The following is a 19,934-nucleotide window of genomic DNA, read 5'->3' on the forward strand; positions in this document are numbered from 1 at the left end:
AATATTCTTTCTAAAAAAATCGATAAATCACCTACTGCCCAAGTTCAAGGTCAAAATTCCTTTTTAATAAAGCCACGTTGTGTCCACCTATAGTGTAAGTATATTATTATTGTGTCGCTATAACTGAACAATAAAGCTTTGAGAAGTGGATTTTGGCAGCCATTATTGTTTACTTATTCAGTCTGATCGGTTACTGTCGTCCCGTGGGAAACGTGGACATCTTGCCTCAATCTCTGTTTAATTACCAAATCTCTAAGCTCCAGACTGCCTACCTACCTATGTAAAGCCAGAGCTTATAACCAATTATTCCGATTTTGACTCTCACGCAGCTACAAAATGAAACATAGTGTTAGTTTTTACATTATCCCAAATGATAGCACAAAATTACCAAAAAATATTATGTGCAATAGAACATTTTTTTTCGACATTTTGCATGATAATTCAAAAACTCTGATGCATAAAAATAAAATATAAAACTCTGTTTTAGAATGTACAGGTGAAGACGTTTCATATAATACCCTACTTGATATAGTTATCTCACTTCGAAAGTTACAAGTTACAAGTTTGCTGCAAGCAGCAAAGAGCTAATTTGGGAATTTCAATATTCAATGGCTTCGTAATATTAAGTGCGTAATAATTTAATAAAGTTTTATACTGAACTCAATGACAAACATTTTATTTTAGAGAAGAATAATACGGCAGTAGCCGAGTAAATAATCAAACTCTTTTTATTAACTAAGAAGGTAACACGCTCCAACTTTTATACTTACACTTTTTTGTCCTACGTTGTAGGAAGCTCGTTACATACAAGGGTTTCGCAAATAGAGAGCGCCGTTTTTCTTCGTATAGACTCAATTGAGCCCCTTTTGTTTCATCCCCTTGGGCCCTCCTTAAATGATGATAGTCATACCCTTTGTTTGGAACAACCCGAATTAGGGCGACCTTTTTGTTGATTATATCGTCAGTTGTGAGTTTTATAACGTACCTAATAGTTTCCCAAGGTTCTAAATAATCAAATAGCGCGCTTCTAAATCATCGCTAACCCACTCTATTGGTTGATGATGATGATGATGATGATGATGATGATGATGATGATTTGTTTAAAACACTGGCAGATGCCGACTGTCCATGTCCTCGTGAAATTGCAAATACACAGACAAACTTGGTTTGCGATTTATTACGAAAAAATGCTGGGGATATTTATGGACGGCGGTGAACACTTAACATCAGGTGACTTGCCTGCTCGTTTGTTCGCTATTTGCATATAAAAAACCGATGAGGGGGTTACAAAGAGTTTTACCAAAGCACACAAATGCGAGTCGCAATATGATTTCATTAAAAGTTTCAGTCTCGAGTTGGCAAAAAACTGATATAACGAAACGCAGTTTCCGCACAGTTTTTACGGGACCACTTGAATTAATGATTGTTATGGTTTAAAGTTTTTGTTAATTTATTATGTTTCTAAAGAGGTATTCGCCGAGTTATTTTTAGAAATTTATTTTATAACTTTTTTGTAAATTATTACAAAGTTTGCAAGTATCTATGTCCATTGTTTTGGTTTTGGTGTACAATAATTTACGCGCCTCATGCAATTATACCACTGTATATGTCTGTACCTATTGAGAGTAAAGAATAGTATATATAATAGTCCGACATGAATCAAAATCGCTTGGTAGAATAAAATACTTTTCTGTAATTTTTGCCATCAAAATGACTGTAGGTGTGCTTTAGCAAAGTCAAGTGCCTCGTGAGTGCGTTTACGGAGAAGCAATTTTAGACGCGTTTGTTTGAGATGGAGCGTTTTTTGCAGCAGAGCCCGCGGATGGCATCGACGCGTCCCACGCGGCGCTCATCGTGGCGGCGCACGCGGTGGCAATTCTCGATGAAGCGATGCCCGCAGCGGAACCTTCTGCCAGTCTTTATTTGAAAATCGCATAACGCAGACGCGCCCGCCGCGGTCAACGCCGCGGGCACAACGGCGGGCACCGCCACTCTTCCCGCCTCGCATCTCTATGAACAACATCGTATATTGCCATATGTTTGTGATTACGCATGCGATGCTAAGTGCCGCTACACGCGCCGCGCGACGCCACGCCACACGCGACGCGCGACGCCCCGCGTCTCCGTAAACGAGGCCTTATAGATGCAAGAAAAGTTTTTCCGTTCAGACGAGCAGACAATTTATGTTTTTGCTTGTGTAACGGAACAATGCAGTAACTAAGAATGATTCTACATAGTAGGTACTATAGCTATACCTGGGTAGGTACTAATATTCACATCTTTTAATACAAGTCCATTGAATGTGAATTCTTCGAAAAGTCGTCCTTCGACTAGCTATCAATTCGTTGTAGCAATAATAGCTTCCATTACAGACTGAAAGAACGGGGATCGGTTCGTGAAATTAATTCCCGCAATATATAGAAAAGCGGGAAAATTATTTATTACTCTCAATGAGTTCTGGAAACGTACAATTTCTTTAACGTTCTCGTTCGAAGGATTCTCCGATAATAATGGACATTATAATAAAACCACAAAAACTGTAAGGTACTATGCGTTTCAAATGTGAAGAAGATTGACCAAATAAGTATACTTAGTAAGTCAAGATGGAAATCGTACGGTATAAGGCGGGGGGACGCCCCGCACACCCTTACGTCACCCGCGTTATCCCGCACCGGGAGCTCGGGCTGTTTGGGTGTGCGGGGCATTCCCTCCCCGACTGCCATCTCGACCTGTTGCGTACTAGGTAGGTATACTTGGTAAATAGCGTCTATGAAATGTTTATCCCTACCAATATTTTTTCGCTTGGTATATTATATTATCTTATTTTTAACAATAAATGAAACCTATAAAAATAAAATAAGAATTTATTACTTAAAAAAATAAGCAGCGTACCTAATATAAAAAAATAACATTGCTTTTCAATTACAGTGATTATCTTCACATCTAAAACGCATAGTACAGAGGTTCTGATGAGCTCGCTGGTACAGATGTCTTGCATTTTCCGGCTAGGTCATTATCTAAATTGGCCTGGGTTGGTCTGGTGGGAGGCTTCTGGCGCTGCTAGTTACAAACTTACAACAGATATAGCGTTCGCGTACAATGCTGCGCAAAATCAGAGTAGCACTTAAGCGAGTTTGAACTTGATTGCGATCTTACTGGATCTCACCGTCTTTAGATTTTGTTATCAACAAAAATATTGCTCTCGGAAAGTTCTTCAATTTCTTTAACTCAACTGTTTCATTCAGAGTAGTGCGTACTAAAACTGAACATTGTAATAAAATTATTGTAGTGAGAGGATGTACTTACTTATGCGAGTACTTTGGTGATATGTTAGACTTCCACAAAGGAAGAACTTCTCTCTCTAGGTGAATATAAGTTTTCACAATCTACATAGGTAGGTACTCTCAATTTCAAAGTCCAAGTAATGAAAATATTCATATTCGACGATTTCTATGTAGTTTATGTGTTATCAAATAAGAATTGCTTTTTCATATAATTGTCCAAATTGGCTGTAACAACTGTATAAATAACAGGCGAGCTATAAAAACATTTTCAATATTTCATATTCAAATCCACCTGTGGCCTTATTAATATTAATAAAACCATGTGTAAGATGTGGGCCGTGGGGGTGTATGTGGTTATGTTTGTTTGTTACAGTCGTATATAAATTACATTTCTATAGTAGGTGTACCTACAGCTACATCACACATGGTAACAGAAGCTCTTTAATTATCCGAGGAACGATAGACTAAAGCCATAAAGCTGATCGCAGATTATAGCGAGAGTCGTGTATGTCGACCGCATCGCACTTTACACTATAGCATCCTTATTTTCTGGTAGCATTTTGCCGTAACTTTGTCAGCCGCATAGCTTAAAATATTTTTGTGTAATTTCTTCAGGATCGTGTTCTGCGGTTGCGCCCTAAATTAATATTAAAATGCTCTAAGTCAGGCACACTTTCGAACTTATAATAATATCAGATGATACCAGTGACTTTGTCCAGCGATTTTTATCAATCCTGTTTGAATTTTTGATTTTCCGATTAAATAGATTCAGTAGCCTATGTCCGTTTCCGTGATGCAAACTATCTCTGTATCAAATTTCCTCAAAATCGATTAAATGTCTGGGTGGTGAAAAGGTAACAGATCAACTTTTGCGTTTACAATATCAGTATGGATTAGTATAGATAGTTTGGATGACATACTATTGATTCTTAAAGTATCCACGAAATCACTTAACAGTGACTTCAAATTTAACAAATCTTTTTCTTCTACATACCAAATTCTAATTCGATTAGTCGTTTACTAGGTTCCGTTTAGCGAGCGCAGCTCTTGCGCCTCGACTAGGGATATCTACTCGTGTGCCTCGACTCTAGTGTGCAATCAACTTAATGATGCGAGTAACGTCGGCCCGAATTAACAAACTTGTTCTAACGTACCTACCTATAGTCAGCGTGAAACATCCGAGCTCGGCTATTATATTATATCCAGGGATTAAGTATTTACTGGATTACTGCGTACATATAACAAAATAGTCATTGTGTTAATTGTGAAGTATCTAAGAACAACAATAATCAAGATACTTGTTTTCTTTAATAATATTTCTATAACAAACACTGTTTGGTAGTAATAAGGCTAGCTTGTAGTATTTTCATTAAAAAAAAATACGATCGTAATGTGTACATTTTTTAATTAAATAGTAAGTACATTACGATCAATTAATAGTACCTATGGGCATTTCTTTATCAATCAGAAAAACCAATTCAAGAATTCTATTTTCTAGACAGAAGTCCGATGGACATTTTAACTTTTTATTAGAAAAAACTGCAAACACTTTGCTTGAAAGGCTATGTTAAACTTTTATACTTACGTACTAGTCGAACTTGGCTGGGAAAGTTGGCCCGATTGCTGAAAACTGTGCTCTAAGCTCTTTGATTTGAGTTTTAGTCGGTTAAGAAGTTAAAACTGCACTAAGGCATTAGTTAGAGAATCTCTTTACTAAGCCGATTTAAATACTAAAATGTTCTTTGATTTGACTAGGTTTTTATAAAATATACCTACCTATTAATTATGTATTAGTTTCTAGGTTAGGTATTTGTTAATCATTTTTTCAATTCTTAGGTGAGGACTAACATCAAACATGAAAATTATGTTTCTGTGACGTGAAATTATCCATCCTACTAATATTATAAATGCGAAAGTGTGTCTGTCTGTCTGCCTGCTAGCTTTTCACGGCCCAACAGTTGAACCGATTTTGATAAAATTTGGTACAAAGTTAGCTTACATCCCGGGGAGGCTACTTTTTATCCCGGCAGATTAAAGAGTTCCCACGGGATTTTTAAAACCTAAATCTACGCGGATGAAGTCGCGGGCTGACTACTAAAATTAAATAGACATCAGCAGTAAAATTTCAACATAACTTTTGCACTAGCTTTGGCCCGTGTGAGGGTTAAAGTGTAATTCTACTTTTACTAAATCAATTATATTTATGTTATGATAAAAGTTTCACAATATCTGCATCAACATGACGTGTACTATTTTGGTAAAATAGCTGTCAAGCACATGCCTTGTTGATAAAAAATACCTTTAGTTAACAAAATATTTAGATTTAGCGCGATGCGCGAAACTATAAAACAAAGAAATTTTTACAATTTTATGTTATATAGGTATAGGTAGATTCAGTCTTAATTTTGGTTCAAGTAAAATATGACCATATTTTTCCCCAAACTCTAAATAAGCAGGTAAATGATCTTAGACAATACAAAGAAAAGGTAATATTACAACTTTTTGAAATCAATTTACTCGAGTCCGGGAGGAATTTCCTCTGGGAAATAAGGCACTTATAGTACGTACCTCCTGCGTTACCAGATCGATTGGAAGAACAGAAGCGTTGAAGACGAATTATTATTTTACTATCAGGTATACCTACCAACTTGCGAATTTTATTTTCTAAATATACGAGCGTTTGTCTGTATATTTGCTTACAGATACAGAAAACCTCAGCAAAATCAATTTAACAATTTTTACTGTAAGATATTTTATTTATATAATAATAATCATACACACAAAATGATAGATAAAAATATATAAAAGAAATCTGACTGATTGACTGACTGATTATCAACGCACATCTCGAACTACTGGACGGATTAGGCTGAAATTTGGCGTGTAGATAGCTATTATTATCTAAACATCTGCTAAGGAAGAATTTTATAAAATTCAACCCATAAGTAAGTAAAATAGTGGTTCGAATTTTGTATAGACTGCGCGGGTGAAGTTGCGGGCAAAAGCTTGTTATTCAAAATCCATCTTTCGTGACTCGGAAGATAATACTAGTTTCGACATGGAAGAGTAAGCGAACTGTCCTTGCGAGTAAGCGAAACCTTGGGATAATGGTAAATAATGTGGCATTCTAGATATTATAGTGAAAATAATTTTCAGAATCGGATCATTACATAGTTCCAGAAATTACGTCTTACATCCAAACTTACAAACTTTACCTCTTTTTAATTATGTAGCAAGTGTACTTAGATAAATTATATTTAATGCATCATTACCTACTCGTTCCGGTTCAACCGAGAGTAAAATTATAAAATAAAGCTTACCTAGGTACTTACTTCCTGGAAAGGTAAGTTAATAGGCAACTCTTTGAAATCAATTTACTTCAGTCTGTAAAGGAATTTCCTTTGGGAAATGCGACACTTTGTATTGTTTCTCCAGATTGATTGAGGGAATGTGAGAGTCGAAGGCAGAATATTGCTCTATTTGAAATGCGACGTGATAGAACAAAGGTTGGATCTTGTGACTATAGACTAGTGAATAGAAATAGTGAATAGAATAGAAATGTTTATCCATTTGGAAGCTATGATGCTACAGACACATAGGTAAACACATTAAATAAACATACTCTTCCCAGCATAGTTCATAATGAAAGTTCCGTCAGTAATTGTTGTACCTGATTATAATATCTTTTTTTTTTATAGATATAGCGAGCAAACGAGCAGGCGGGTCACCTGATGTTAAGTGATTACCGCCGCCCATGAACATTTGCAGCACCAGAGGAGCCGCCGATGCGTTGCCGGCCTTTTAGGAATCTATATATTATATCTGTAGGTATAAATAAGAATCTGTAAGGCTATACTTTGACTCACCTTTATGAGGTAACTTTTTAAAAGTCACAAACTCATTTTGAAAGCTCAGAAGCATCGTAATGATACGAGCGGTGTCGCAAGTTTATACGTAGTTAGCGAACTTTCAGGAAGTTTTTGTTCCATTTTCCTGGTCTAAACGCACTGTGGTTATAATAGTAGAATTTTTCTGAAACGTGGTAGGTGTAGATGTACAAGGTAGTGCGCGCTTGCCTTGAAGATGCCTGTTCCTACTTGCCTCGCTATTCGAAACAAAGCATAACTAAATGAGGAGGTTTCCAGGCACCGTTCGAGAAAATTTTCACAGATGGCGCTAAATACTACTACCACTAAAGATAAAAAATAATACCTATATATCTATATGATCTATTGAAAACAATTCTAAGAGTAGAAATCTGTTTATGTAAAATTCAAAGTCCTGACTGACTTATAATATATCAACGCACAGCCTAAACCGCTGGTCCTAGGGACATGTAATTTGAAGGGTGTGTTCTTTGTAAAGAGTAGGTATCCACTAAGAAAGAATTTTTCTAAATTCCAACTTTAAGTCGGTTAAGTGAGGGTTTAAAATTTATGTAGTCCACGCGGACGAAATCACGAGCAAGCTACATACAAGAAAAAGGTGACTAACTGATCTATCAATCAATCAAATCAAAAAAAAAATGCACAGCTCAAACCACCACTGGACGAATCGGGATATACATGCAGATATCTAAGACATCCGCTAAGAAAGGATTTTTGAAAATTCAATCCCCAAAGAGGTAAAATTGGGGTTTGAAATTTTTCTAGTCAAGTTTGTAAGTGAAGTCAAGTTTCGGACATAAGGTAGTCTTTTTACAATTTTCAAAATATTCTTTAATTTAAAATAAACAGGATAAGAAAATTAAGTTAAAAATACCAAGCTGTAACTTAACTACTTACTTGAGTTTTGTGACTTCAACTGTTTTAGCATGGGCATGCTTTAGAAACTTGATAACGTTATCATATAAGTAGTGTAACAAAGTAGTTTGAATAAGTTTCTGGTCTACTTGTCTGGTTTTATCGCACTGCGGTCTAGCGACACTAGTTAAATGATAAAACTAGTTCTTAATCTAAATATATAAAAGGATAAGGTGACTGACTGACTGACTGACTGATCTATCAACGCACAGCTCAAACTACTGGACGGATCGGGCTGAAATTTGGCATGCAGATAGCTATTATGACGTAGGCGTCCGCTGAGAAAGGATTTTTGAAAATTCAATCCCTAAGGGGGTGAAATAGGGGTTTGAAGTTTGTGTAGTCCACGCGGATGAAGTCGCGAGCATAAGCTAGTATAATATAATGAAGTGAGAATAAAGTTTAATTGAATATCTACCTATAAATGTTTATTTGTTAGTTCTTGTTTGATAGTTATAACAATCGCCGAGTTTCTTGCTGGTTCTTCTCGGTAGGATGGTAGATGCATTTGACGATTCAAAAGTATTTGTGAAAGTTCAATTAATAAAAAATAATTTATATTTTATTTTATTAATGATAATGATACTGTTATTTCTCCCAAAACCCGTAGTGCGAATGGAAAGTCGGTCGCTCTTAGTTTTAAAAGGCGTAGCGGTCTCGCAGTCGTTTAGAACTTGTTGGTTGTTACTTTAATACTTCTTAGCACCTATACTTTAGAGCTGCGTTATTGAAAAGTACCTACCTACTGAACTTATTCTTGATAGCTTTGAAAACTATGAGAATACTGTTTCTTTTAAAAGTATTCACTACAAACAGTGAACTTTAGAAATGAATAAGTACCTACTTAGTACCTTGTTGGCTTTACGCCGATCTCAGTAGACTATGCATTTCAAACTTTTCACTTAGAGATTGCTAGTAGCAATAAGGCTGCCTTTGCATTCCCTTACGAAATGTAATCTTTTATCTTGTAGTTATCTTACTGTAGGTAAGTATTTCTTGTTTTTGAGTGTGCAATAGATTTTACTTCTTATTTTTAGTTTAGTTACTATCAACACAAAGAGTAAGGATTAGAAAAAACTTGTAAGGCACGGTTTATACAAAAGTGGGTTTTATACCCAGGCAACCTGGCTGAGCATCCCCATATCTGCTAATACCGTACAAGTCTATGGAATAGTGCCAAATTTTCTCCACTTCTGTATAAACCTAGCATAAAAGGCATATTATGCCTAGGTACTGAAATAAAACAACCATACCGTAACCGTATCATACCATTGACCGTGATTTTTTTTTACTTTTTAGGGTTCCGTACCTCAAAAGGAAAAACGGAACCCTTATATGATCACTTTGTTGTCTGTCTGTCTGTCTGTCTGTCAAGAAACCTACAGGGTACTTCCCGTTGACCTAGAATCATGAAATTTGGCAGGTAGGTAGATCTTATAGCTGACATTTGGGGAAAAATCTGAAAACCGTGAATTTAGGGTTAGATCACACAAAAAAATTAAATTGTGGCCATGAAGTAATAATTAGTATTTTCAACTTCGAAGTGAGTGACTATATGAAGTGGGGTATCATTATGAAAGGTCTTCACATGTACATTCTAAAACAGATTTTTATTTATTTTTATGCATCATAGTTTTTGAATTATCGTGCAAAATGTCGAAAAAATACGACTAGTACGGAACTCTCATTGCGCAAGCCTGACTCGCACTTGGCCGGTTCTTTTTATGTTCATGTCGTTTTAATTTTTTTATTATTTGTTGTTATAGTGGCAATAGAAATACACATTCTATGACAACTCTCTACTAATTACGGTTCACGAGATGCAGCACGCTGATAGACATACAGTCGGACGTATGGACAGATAGTAGAGGCTTATCTAATAGGTTCCCGTTGGCACCCTTTGGGTACGGAACCCTAATAGTATGGTTACTCTAGTTTCATTAGGAAATGTTACTATGATTATCATTGTCGTCAACTAATAGACGATCACTACGCTCCACTGCAGCAATGATGAGGTCTAGGTTGGAGCGCGCTTGCCTAAAAGATGCCTATTCACTCTTGCCTTAAAAGTATTCAAGTTATACTTGGAACAAAACAGGGACGCCGCGCCGGAAGGGCATTCCATAAAAATAAAGAAGTATTGCCATCTTAGGTAACTAAGAGGACATTCTTACCTTTTTACCAAATGTGTTGATCATCGCAAATCTCGAGAACCGCTGAACCGATTTCGCTAATTCTTATTTTATAATATTCCTTGAAGTACGAGAATGGTTCTTACGGAGAGAAAAGTTTAATTAAACCTCCCCCTCAATTTTCTAAACTCCACCCGAGCGAAGCCGGGGCGGTTCGGCTAGTTATTAATATTACAATAATTGAACTTACCGGTTGTTGATTCCCTGCTTATTTGAGACCTGTAAAAAAAGTTAATTGTTTAGTACAGATTACAAAATATTCTAGCGTGGATTTAGGTTTATTAATGATCGTGGATATATTATTCTATTATTTTCTGGGATAAAAATATTCGGGATTCAAGCTATTCCTGTAATTACCAAATTTTGTCAAATTCGGTGAACCATGAAAAGATAATCAGACACACTTTCACATTTATAATAAGCCAAGTGCGGGTCAGGCTCGCGCAACGAGGGTTAAGTACTAGTCGTATTTTTTCGACATTTTGCACGATAATTCAAAAACTATGATGCATAAAAATAAATAAAAATTTGTTTTAGAATGCACAGGTGATGACGTTTCATATGATACCCCACTTGATATAGTTATCTTACTTCGAAAATTGAAAATACTAAGTAATTATTAATTTATGACCACAATTTCATTTTTTTGTGTGATATAACCACAAATTCACGATTTTCAGATTTTTCCCCTAATGCCAGCTACAAGACCCACCTACCTGCCCAATTTCATGATTCTAGGTCAACGGGAAGTACCCTGTAGGTTTCTTGACAGACCGACAGACAGACAGACAGACAGACAACAAAGTGATCCTATAAGGGTTCCGATTTTCCTTTTGAGGTACGGAACCCTAAAAACCGGCCAAGTGCGAGTCAGACTCCATACTATAAACAACTTAACCTCCAATCCGGGTTTATTAGTCTTGGGATGACCCTAATATGAATCAAACGCAGTTCCGATGTCCACAGTCTTATATTCAGGTACACTTGTAACATCCACTTAGTTTATATCTAGCTTAATTAATCACCTAGTACTTATATCTCGCTTAATTACTTTTATATCGTCCATCTTTTTCTCTCGCTGCGTCCGTCCGACGCCGCTACCACTGTCACACCTCCACTCACGGGTGACAGATGGCAGGTTTTCTGTGTTGCCTACAGTCGTCCATCCTGCTCCAGATATGTCCTCATATCTGACCACTCGGCCTTCCAACCGAGGGTAATGCCCTCATACCCATAACTCAATAGGAGCAACATAGAATACCTTAACAGTCCTATATTATAATTAATATGATTAGTATAATAATTCCTCTAACAGATCAAAGCTAACATTGTTAGATTTAACAAGTGCACAAAACAAGTGCCAATGAGACCTACAAAATACTGGTATCAATAATCATTATGTACATTGCAATCAACATCTTTAAGTCTAATTCTTATAAATACACAACAAATCACACTGAGATAAGTAAATAGTAAATACTATAAGTCATTCTGATTTAAGCTTGATATTAAGAAAATTCTATGATCTAGTTATTGTTAGTGATATACGTATACAACCAATTCACAATAGTATAATCAAATATTGAAATCAACATAATTTATGTTAATACTTAATACAAGGAAATTATAGTGAAATCAATAATTTAATTTTTAAATATTATTATGAACTACATATTCTTCAAGTTTGTATTTGTATTTAGTAATACGTGAATAAATATTTGCATGGCAAATGTGGCAATACTAATTATGAGAATTATAAAACATCTTTGGTAATTTGCATTTAAAGCGAATAAAATATAATCAACCTTAAACAAAACAACAACGAGGAAAGAAAAGAAGGATAGTGAATTATCACCAACTTGAATTCTGAGTGCTAAGTACTCTATGATTTTAAACAATGTCACTATCAGTTTTCAATTAAAGTAAGTTTGTTTGCCCTTTCCTTCTTACCACTGTAATGACATGAATTCTAATCCTACATAATGCTCTAATGCAACACAAATTACAATATTTTCACTAGTATATACATTTTAAGAGATATGGTAAGAGTTGTTGGATCCCATTGACCATTACTAACACTTTATACAAAATTAATCACAAAGTTTTACAATATACTAATGAACCTAACTACTTCTGTAGACTTCATAATTTCTTTAAACTTAAAAATAAATTAAAAGAATATCTTATAATCCAATGTTCTCATACAATTGATGAATATTTGATATGAGTTGACCTTGATTATAATGTCTTTGTAGTGTTTCATGCATTACCAATTTGACTATCGTGAATTGACATTTAATTATTCTCAAGTGGTACCTACTGATTGACACCGTTGAAAAAAAAAATAAAAAATATATATATATATATATATTACAATATAAGTATGTAACGTAAAACAAATAATAAGAAAACAATATGCCAATCTTTAATTGCATATATGTAGTATTATACTAAGCAATATCGGTAAGTATATGAATAATGATTGTAAAATAATTTTGCAGACCAGAAAGGCAGAGATGTCGGCACAGATATTATGTGACCATATTTTGTACTCTACTTGAATAACAATAAAAGATAATTACCTATCAAATTGAGTTATTGAATATTGAACCTATGTCTACGAAGTCAAGATAAATAATATGGTTAAATGTAGTTGTTATTATTAATAAGTACTAAGATCGAAACAAACCACAATGTATTCTAAGGAGACCCCAATAATCATATTATTCCAGAAATTTAAAGAAACATGAATCCACTAATTGATAATGATACACACAGTACAGATCACTATGAGATCTACAATGTGTAAAATGTAATCCTATATTTTCAAATAACTGAGACGACTGCCTCTGACTGTATCTCGATTGTAGTACAACAAATACTATTATTAATATAACAAAATAAGTCACAATGATGTTAGCCAAGGTATTATTGTATTATTATAAACTCGTTACCTGTGATGCCCCATATCATCCTTGCACTAGGGGCAGATGCATGCATAACTGTGTCTACCATAAGCCCCGTAAGTGCGATAGAGAGCGCAACAGACGGCGTTTTGTTGCCCCATTTTATTGTCTCGCAAGCAACGAGTCCTTCATGGCACTATAGACTTAATTGATGTAACATACAATAAAATCTGATTTCTGGAAACTTCCATTCTTGTACATTCTTGAGCGCGTAAGGACGAACGATGCCAGAGACCCTCGTCCTCTTATGATAATATGGTTAACTTGAACACGGTGATTGAGGACAAACAGCACCAAACGCTGCACCAACCCAGCGTCATGCTGAGCCGTGAATTGCCGCATCGGTCACCGTTGCTTGTCTCGTGTCAGTGTGTAACAAATGAATGACAAAGATGTAGGAAATTATTTCGTGATACATTGGTGTACTTATACGCTTTAATAACATATCAGCGATCCATACATTAATACCTAGCGAGTGAAGTAAGCAAGCCTTCGTGCGCGAACTGCTTATATAGTCTATTGGAATAGATGTTACTTGAAATAGTATTTAAGAATTTGCTCTTTACTGTGCTGTTTCCACCAAACATCAACGTAATACAATGAGTGACTGCGAAGATGTACATTAACATGAACCGATATTTAGCATTTACAATCAGCATGTCATTTTAGATCTACTTTAAAGGGTCTATACAACTTCTAGCTACTACGTACCGAATTCAGCAAGACATAATTAATATATCATTACGGAATACGTCAATTATAAGAACTTTAATTTGAATTTAAGTAACCCTTGAACATTAGTGAGTATCTGCTAGAACAGGTAAAGTGATTTCCAACCATGATATCTACTTCTGTACCTCTATTCTGTAGATAAATCTATTATTATTAATAAAAAGGATACACCCTTTCCACTTGCCGACCCCGAATTAGTCTGCTTGTTTTCCATCAAATTAACTAGACTCCCTCTTGTCACCATCGCGACCCGATCAGTTGCTGAAGTTCATACTGAAGATCACCGTCCACTCGCATCGGGATTATCGAATCAGGTTTTACCAGACTATTATTGTTCGTCATTTTTCAGACGCTTCGTCAGCCGTTTTCCAATTCGTTTGTTGGTTCTTACTAGGACCAGCTTTTGTAAACCGGAATACGATCCATTGTTTACGTCAGTATTGCCACCTTCCATTTGTCATTCTTGATTCCTTATTCTTAGGTCTATATTATAGTCAATGCTGCCCTCCTTTGGCACGATTGCTACAAAATCAAAAATTTCCACTTGCTGTATGTCACAATTGGGACATGAATTAAATTTTCCAATAACAATATGTCTCATTTGGAACATATAAAATAGACAACCTTTGACACAATTGGGACAAGTTATATTACATAAACTATTCTCAGTAATTACCGCTTATCACACCAGGAATAAGTCCATACATAAGTCGGTATTCTTTTCTCCCATTTGCCACTTGGTTCATCATAAAATATTCTCAGGAATCACCGCTTATCACACGAGGAATAAGTCCATACATAAGTCGGTATTCGTTTCCCCTATTTGCTTGTTGGCTTATCATAAACTATTCTCAAGAATCACCGCTTATCTCACCAGGAATAAGTCCATACATAAGTCGGTATTCTTTTCTCTCATTTGCCGGTTGGTTCATCATAAAATATTCTCAGGAATCACCGCTTATCACACCAGGAATAAATCCATACATAAGTCGGTATTCTTTTCAACTATTCTCAGGAATCACCGCTTATCGCACCAGGAATAAGTCCATACATAAGTCGGTATTCGTTTCCCTTATTTGCTTGTTAGGTTATCATAAAATACTCTCAAGAATCGCCGCTTATCACACCAGGAATAAGTCCATACATAAGTCGGTATTCTTCTCTCTTATTTGCTCGTTAGGTTATCATAAAATACTCTCAAGAATCACCGCTTATCACACCAGGAATAAATCCATACATAAGTCGGTATTCTTTTCAACTATTCTCAGGAATCACCGCTTATCGCACCAGGAATAAGTCCATACATAAGTCGGTATTCGTTTCCCTTATTTGCTTGTTAGGTTATCATAAAATACTCTCAAGAATCACCGCTTATCACACCAGGAATAAGTCCATACATAAGTCGGTATTCTTCTCTCTTATTTGCTCGTTAGGTTATCATAAAATACTCTCAAGAATCACCGCTTATCACACTAGGAATAAGTCCATACATAAGTCGGTATTCTTTTCAGATATTCTCAGGAATCACCGCTTATCGCACCAGGAGTAAGTCCATACATAAGTCGGTATTCGTTTCTAATATTCTCAGGGATCACCGCTTATCGCACCAGGACTAAGTCCATACATAAGTCGGTATCCTTTTCTCTTATTCACTGGTTTTCAGTTCGTTTAGAGTCTAAAAATAATAATCACATTCATAACAATGACACGTTATATCATAACAATATTAAACACCATTTTTTTTTATTAGCTTCCCCAAGACAGCCACCAGAAGCGATTATTTGTGTACAGTCAATAGAATGAATATTATAGTGTCAACGTTTATGGCAAACCCGCTAAGTGTTTGCTCCCTTAATATCTCATTTGATTAATCTTCTTCTTAATTTGCTTTATGGCTTTCAGTAATTTGATTAATGATTTGAAAGACTAGTTATCGAGACTATTGAACTCAACACTCAAATCGATATTCTCAACTATTTGTGGAGTATCTACAGTAGTAAACATCTTTAGTTCACCGTGGGCTCTACCGCGGTTGTTTGACAGCTACAATGTCACGATCGCAATCATCTCTGATTGGTTAATGCTCGCTCACTATTGGCCACAATGCATTGTTGCAACAAGAATCGCACAAATTCAGCCAATCAGAACAATAATGATTGATGCAGGTTTTAGACAATCGCCCTACGTGTAATGTCTGCAGGTGATAATAATTGTGCAACTCGTTTGAAATTTTAATATAATTTAAGGGCACACACACAAGAGACAAATCCGTCTTTTGTTTATAATAATTATATTAATAATTTATTTATTTAGTAAAAATATGCATCTCATAAGCTCCTTTTTCCAAAGTCAAATAGCTAGTCAAAATTTGGGCAGTAAAGGTAGGGAATCCGTTTCTCCACTATTTATCCGATGGGGCTTGCAAGGTTAAGATTTACACTTCTCTGTATACTGACAATTTCATTTCTTATTTCAGATCTAAACCTAAGTCAGAGATCGAATTATTCGTGCATTATTTATACCCGAGAAACAACGATATGATAAAATTATGTGTTAGTAGGCTATATAAAGAAATACAACAATCCAGACCCTGTTATACATAACATTGCCACAGTCATTGCCGCTTCATTTAATAACACCTTCGTAACTCTCTTTTGTTATTAGAGACACATGTTTTAAAGTTTCCTTTACTCGTACATAAAAATTGAACTTCGTAACTTAGTATTTCTTTCTAATTTCTATTATTACAGCAGATAGTATCATCTATTAAGTTGGTAAGCCAATCCAATAATAACAACAGTAAATATGATGTACTTGGTAGTTAACCTGTTGTTCAGTGTGTGTTTTTCCGAGGTAGTAAGTACCTAAAGGCTTTGATTTATGAAAGCAGATTGTACAACAAGGGCACCAAACAAGCCACTTGAGCCGAGTTATAAACACTGATTTTCACTTCGATTGCGAGGAAATGTAACAATATAATATTACTATAAGTACATATCTATAGATTGACCGAAAAGAGTAGGGATTAAATGAGGGTGCTGTAATGAGTTTGTAGGTAGGTATAGGTCGCAACCTCAATACAAGTGCAAAAGTTCACTGGCACCATAGAAATTACATAAATTCTTTCTCATCCATATGTCATTCAGAGAGACTGTTGTTTACCTCTAAATACCTTGTGCATAACAGCATAAAACGCACTTTAGTCCTCTTATAGCCTGCGTAAAATAGAACCTTACGAGCATGAGAAGTGGAAACGTGTTTTTATTTTATTATTATTTTTATTTTCTAAATTCTAAAAATCACGAATGCATGTCATCTATTAGTATAAGAGGATGTCAGCTACTAGTGACTTTATATGAATGTGATAGCTCACATAATTTTACCTTTTTTAATTATAAAACTCTAAGAACATTTGAAAGAACCACTGTTATGCTGATAAATAAATATTTTAATTCAAGTCCATTTATTTATTTTCATCTGATCTGATCAGTTAAATTCACTTTAGGTTAATATAATAATGATTCAATTCATTTTCCTTTCATAACCGCACCTCTCCTTAAATGGTGGTTGCAGCAAATGTAATTTATAATTTCCACAAGGGTGAGCAAACGGAACAAAAGTACATACTAGCACTTAATATAAATTTTATTGGTATAAGAATCAAATAAAATTCCAACATCCACATGGCTACTTTCGTGAGCATGAGTGTTGTATGTCTTTCTGTTTCTGGTATGTACATAGTTAGATTAATTCAAACCTGATATTTCATACCCTATACTTACTAGGTATTCAAAGTAATCTAATAACTCTAATTTGGTCGAATAAGTAAACCTACAGATTCAAAATAGGTTCAATGTTACCTACTTTATCTAGTGGACCAATTAATTATTTATTAGCTGATCCACCCCAGGTCTAATTTTCCAAAATCTTTTCTTTATGTCCAGTAGTAGCTTAGTAGAGAACTCAAATCATATTTGATTATGCAGGGCCTGCGGGTTGATCTATGTCTGTCAGTACATAATACAGACTATTCAGTCGGTAGATAGGTATTCAATGGGTGCATCTGGCAATCGACTCTATTAGTCTCCCTATCACTGTCTATCATTCTCACAACCATACCATGCCTACCATAGACCCAAATCCAAAAATCTTACATTAAATGGTAGGTAATGAAAACACATGCACCTGACACATATTTCAGGCATTCTATCCTTAAATTGTACTAAAATATTACTATGTGTATAGTTAAGTATGTAATTATTTAATTAAAGAAGAATAACTACTCATATTGAGACTATTCAATTCAAAGTTTTAAGACTTTATTTTAGTTACTAGGTAAACTAGATTTGCCTCAATTAACCATAGTAGTATTCAGATGTTTCTTACCTTCTTATTACTGTATTACATAACAATACCTTGAGGTTACAGCCTCCATCATAATGAGGCAGGCCGGGATGGCTTTTTTTTCTTTTGTATCATTACAACAGGCCTCACACCAAGAGTTACTGTGTTCTTATCCGATCCATGCAGGTACATGACTGCTTCCAATCACAACTTGAAGGTTATGTGCACTTCTCCACCACAGATGCAGGCCAAAACCACTTGTTCATCTCACATTCGTCGACCTCATCGTCAAGTCGGGGTCACAGGGTCGTGGACATCATCAGAAAAGTTGTCAAAACATGAAAAAAATGGTAACAGTTGAATAATCTCGGAAATATTTCATTTAAGTGACACCAGTATCAAGTACATACCTACTTGATTATATCAGACCCCTGTATATAACCCAAATTTTGCACTAAAACCATTGATTGACCCATTGATGTAGATATGACCTTTGTTATTGTAAGATTATTATTTCTATTTTTAACTAAAGCACATGTACATATTTCTTTTTTTAAAATGATTGTTGAATGATTTAAATTAAGACTTGAATAAAATTATATTGTTAACATTACTTCCTAGATAGATAAAGTTAAGTAGATATTCATTCTAAATTTTCACATTTTATTATGCTATGATAATGTACTATAGGTAATAATTTACACACTCAGTTATTGGTTGAATGTGTTAGATCAAAACAGATTTAAGACCAAATTGTACCACATTCTAGCAAATAAACTCTATTTTTTATATTTCTACACTAGCTCATGTATCAAGTACTTACCTACATAATAATCTAATTGTTTTCTTGATTCTACTTTAATATAGGTAGGTGCCTATTTGGTTTAAAGTATTTCATATCACTTATTACCTTATTTCGATTTTAAAATACAAGGTGTTAGTACTACGGTGCGTTGCATCCAGTCTTGAAATTAATACTAATACTACTTATAACTTCATAGATCAAATCTTGGGCTAGGTATGTCCCTACATAATAATCCATTAAAGCGGTCAGAACAAAACTATAATCCCTTACTTTGAACTCTCAAATAAGTCATAATGCTGATATCTACTTACTATTAATAATTATAGCCTTCACTTACTCTGTTCTAAAAGTATCAATTGGTAATATTGTAACTTATCAAATACCTACTTAGGTATTTTGATGCAGTAATCTAACATTAGGCACTCTTAATATTCACCCATGCTTTAATGAACATCCACTGTAAGAAGGTAAGTACACAGATTCACCGTTTCAATACAACCTATGGATGCATTGGACCCATCGACCTACGTACTTCTGCTTGTTCCAGACAGTGCAAGGTGCTTTCCTCAAACCAATCTCTTGAGTAGTTGCGTTGGAGACAAGCCCTCCAACTCGATACAGGTCTACTCAAGTACTCCCAAAGTAATAGTGTAGCACCATTGCAGTTTGTATATATTTCATATTCACTTTGTTATTCGTTCAGGTAGGTTTCTTCATATAATTTCCGATATAAGTACCTAATAAATATGTTGCTATGCGTCTTGTACAGGCACTTTTAACATCTTCCAGGATAGACCCGCATTTTTGGG

General features: G+C 35.1%; 1 protein-coding gene across 3 annotated transcripts in view; it reads right to left on the reverse strand.

Annotated features, from left to right (window-relative positions):
- The window catches only part of LOC117983484 (cell adhesion molecule Dscam2-like), a 157,599-nt gene that overhangs the window by 58,554 nt on the left and 79,111 nt on the right, over positions 1 to 19,934 (reverse strand). For all 3 annotated transcript variants that reach the window (XR_011236924.1, XR_011236923.1, XM_034970051.2), the window contains exon 6: positions 10,469 to 10,497. Coding sequence is in view for 1 of the 3 variants with exons in the window: in XM_034970051.2 (XP_034825942.2) it covers positions 10,469 to 10,497 (29 nt within the window). In the remaining 2 variants the exon portion in view is untranslated. The remainder of the gene's footprint in view (positions 1 to 10,468; positions 10,498 to 19,934) is intronic.

Source organism: Maniola hyperantus, chromosome 7 (genome assembly GCF_902806685.2).
Source record: "Maniola hyperantus chromosome 7, iAphHyp1.2, whole genome shotgun sequence".
NCBI lineage: Eukaryota > Metazoa > Arthropoda > Insecta > Lepidoptera > Nymphalidae > Maniola > Maniola hyperantus.